Source organism: Empidonax traillii, unplaced genomic scaffold (genome assembly GCF_003031625.1).
Source record: "Empidonax traillii isolate 1590-97213 ecotype Southwest subspecies unplaced genomic scaffold, ASM303162v1 scaffold1553:size91737, whole genome shotgun sequence".
Classification (NCBI taxonomy): domain Eukaryota; kingdom Metazoa; phylum Chordata; class Aves; order Passeriformes; family Tyrannidae; genus Empidonax; species Empidonax traillii.
In genome coordinates, this window is record NW_020956746.1 from 64,924 (window position 1) to 66,641 (window position 1,718).

The 1,718-nt window shown below is 65.3% G+C and overlaps 1 protein-coding gene across 2 annotated transcripts; it reads right to left on the bottom strand.

Annotated features, from left to right (window-relative positions):
* Positions 1-408: 408 nt before the first annotated feature.
* On the bottom strand, positions 409-1,326 carry LOC114070428 (leucine-rich repeat-containing protein 3B-like). 2 transcript variants are annotated; one of them, XM_027907839.1, is made up of 2 exons: positions 535-1,325; positions 409-504 (listed from the first exon to the last, which is right to left on the bottom strand). In XM_027907839.1, the coding sequence occupies exons 1-2, from the start codon at positions 1,285-1,287 to the stop codon at positions 499-501; spliced, it is 759 nt and encodes a 252-aa protein (XP_027763640.1). In that variant the 5' UTR covers positions 1,288-1,325; the 3' UTR covers positions 409-498. The 2 variants fall into 2 exon arrangements, with proteins under 2 accessions (XP_027763640.1, XP_027763639.1); XM_027907838.1 differs by lacking the exon at positions 409-504 and having other exon boundaries at positions 529-1,326.
* Positions 1,327-1,718: the final 392 nt, after the last annotated feature.

Here is a 1,718-nt window from a genome sequence, read left to right on the forward strand (position 1 = left end):
CTTTGGTCCCACTGGCTGCAGCCACAGCCTGTGACCCCCCAGGGTCGGTGACCCAGCAGGGCACTGCCCTCCCAGCCCCTCCTGCTCCTTCCCACTGCCCTCCCAGCAGGGAGCCAGGCCCAGGCCATCCCCTGAGGGATGGAAACACCGATTCCGTTAATGCCCCAGGGGATCTCTGCGAAGGAAATGTAAAAGTTTTACATGAAGTCCGAACGTCCAGGTCGGTCAGAGCCACGGCCACGTGCCAGGGGGATGCTCCAGGTCCTCCATAACATGGGAGGACGCTGTGGATGCTCTGTGCTCATTGTTGATATCCATCCCTGGCCACAGCCACCACAGCCAGGGACTCACCGGCAGCGACTCCCGCTGCCAGGAGGAGAACGGGGCAAACCCACGAGTGTCTCTGTGGGTGGCTGTGACACCTCCTGCAGCATGAGGAGCCCCCGGAGTGGCTGTTCCCATCCCTGTGCGTCCCCATGTCCCGCAGGGTGCCGGTGCTCACACCACAGTGCTGATGGTGGACGGTGCTCACACCACAGTGCTGATGGTGGACGACTCCTCCGAGCGCCGCTGCTTGCTGGGCAGCGACTTGAGATACTCCAGGTGCCTCCGGGCGTCCTCCTGGTTCTGCCGCACGTAGTACACCAGGTAGGAGATCACCATGGCGAACCAGCCGAACATGGTGACCAGCATGGCGATGTCCGTGGTCTTCTTGTACACGTTGCACAGGTCCGTGTCAGCGATGACCTGCAGGAAGGCTTTGCCCACGTGCTCCTCCTGCGCCGAGGAGTCGCAGACGATGCCGCCCGAGGAGCCGGCCACCAGCTCCACGGTGCGGACCAGCTCCTGCAGCCGGCAGTCGCACAGCCACGGGTTGTTGGACAGGTTCACCTTGGCCTTCAGGTTGCTGAAGGCGTCTTTGCTGACCGACACCAGCCTGTTGGAAGACAAGTCCAGGGAGCGCAGGTGCTCTGCCAGGCCCCGGAAAGCCCCGCTCTCCACGCTGGCGATGGCGTTGTGGGACAGATCCAGCTCCAGCAGCAGGGGCAGGTCCCGGAAGGCATCGCGGGGCAGGAAGGGGATGCGGTTGGAGTCCAGGTAGAGCTTGTTGGTGTCGTTGGGGATGTCTCTGGGGACCTCGGTCAGCCGAGCGTTGCTGCAGCGGAAGGTCTTCAGCCCCTCCTCCTCCGAGGGGTAGCAGCCCTTGGGGAAGGCGGTGGCAGGGTGGAGGAAGCAGCCCAGGAGGAGGAGGAGGAGGAGGAGGGGGCTCTGCAGGAGCAGCTCCATAGTGACCGGGCAGAGGAGGACCCGCTGTGCCGTAGGCATCGTGCTGTGCTGCCTTTGCTTTCCTCACATCCCCAGGGGGCTCGGCACATCTGAGAGGGGACAGCAAGGGGACAGCGTCAGGCCAAGGGGGACGGGGGCAGAACCATCCCTATGCTGGCTGTGGTTACTGCACCTGAGCCTGGCCAGGGGACCGGGACGGGGATGGGGACTGGGACACGGCTCACACATCCCCTCATCCCCGGCCAGCACCTCGCCCGGGGCTCCCGCGAGGCAGGATCGGGCCCCGGGGGCTGAGCACGTCTCCTGCGCCGGCAGCTGGGCTGTAACAACCGGAGACGCTCGGGCTAAGCCAGAGGCGGGGATGTGCTCCCGCCCTGCCAAGGTCACGGCGCTGCGATCGCTGCTCGCAGGAGGCCGATCCATCCTGCGGC

What these genes read in the sequence shown, in the direction of transcription:
- LOC114070428 (XM_027907838.1), bottom strand. Translation starts at nt 1,326, where the DNA reads ATGCCTACGGCACAGCGGGTCCTCCTCTGCCCGGTCACTATGGAGCTG.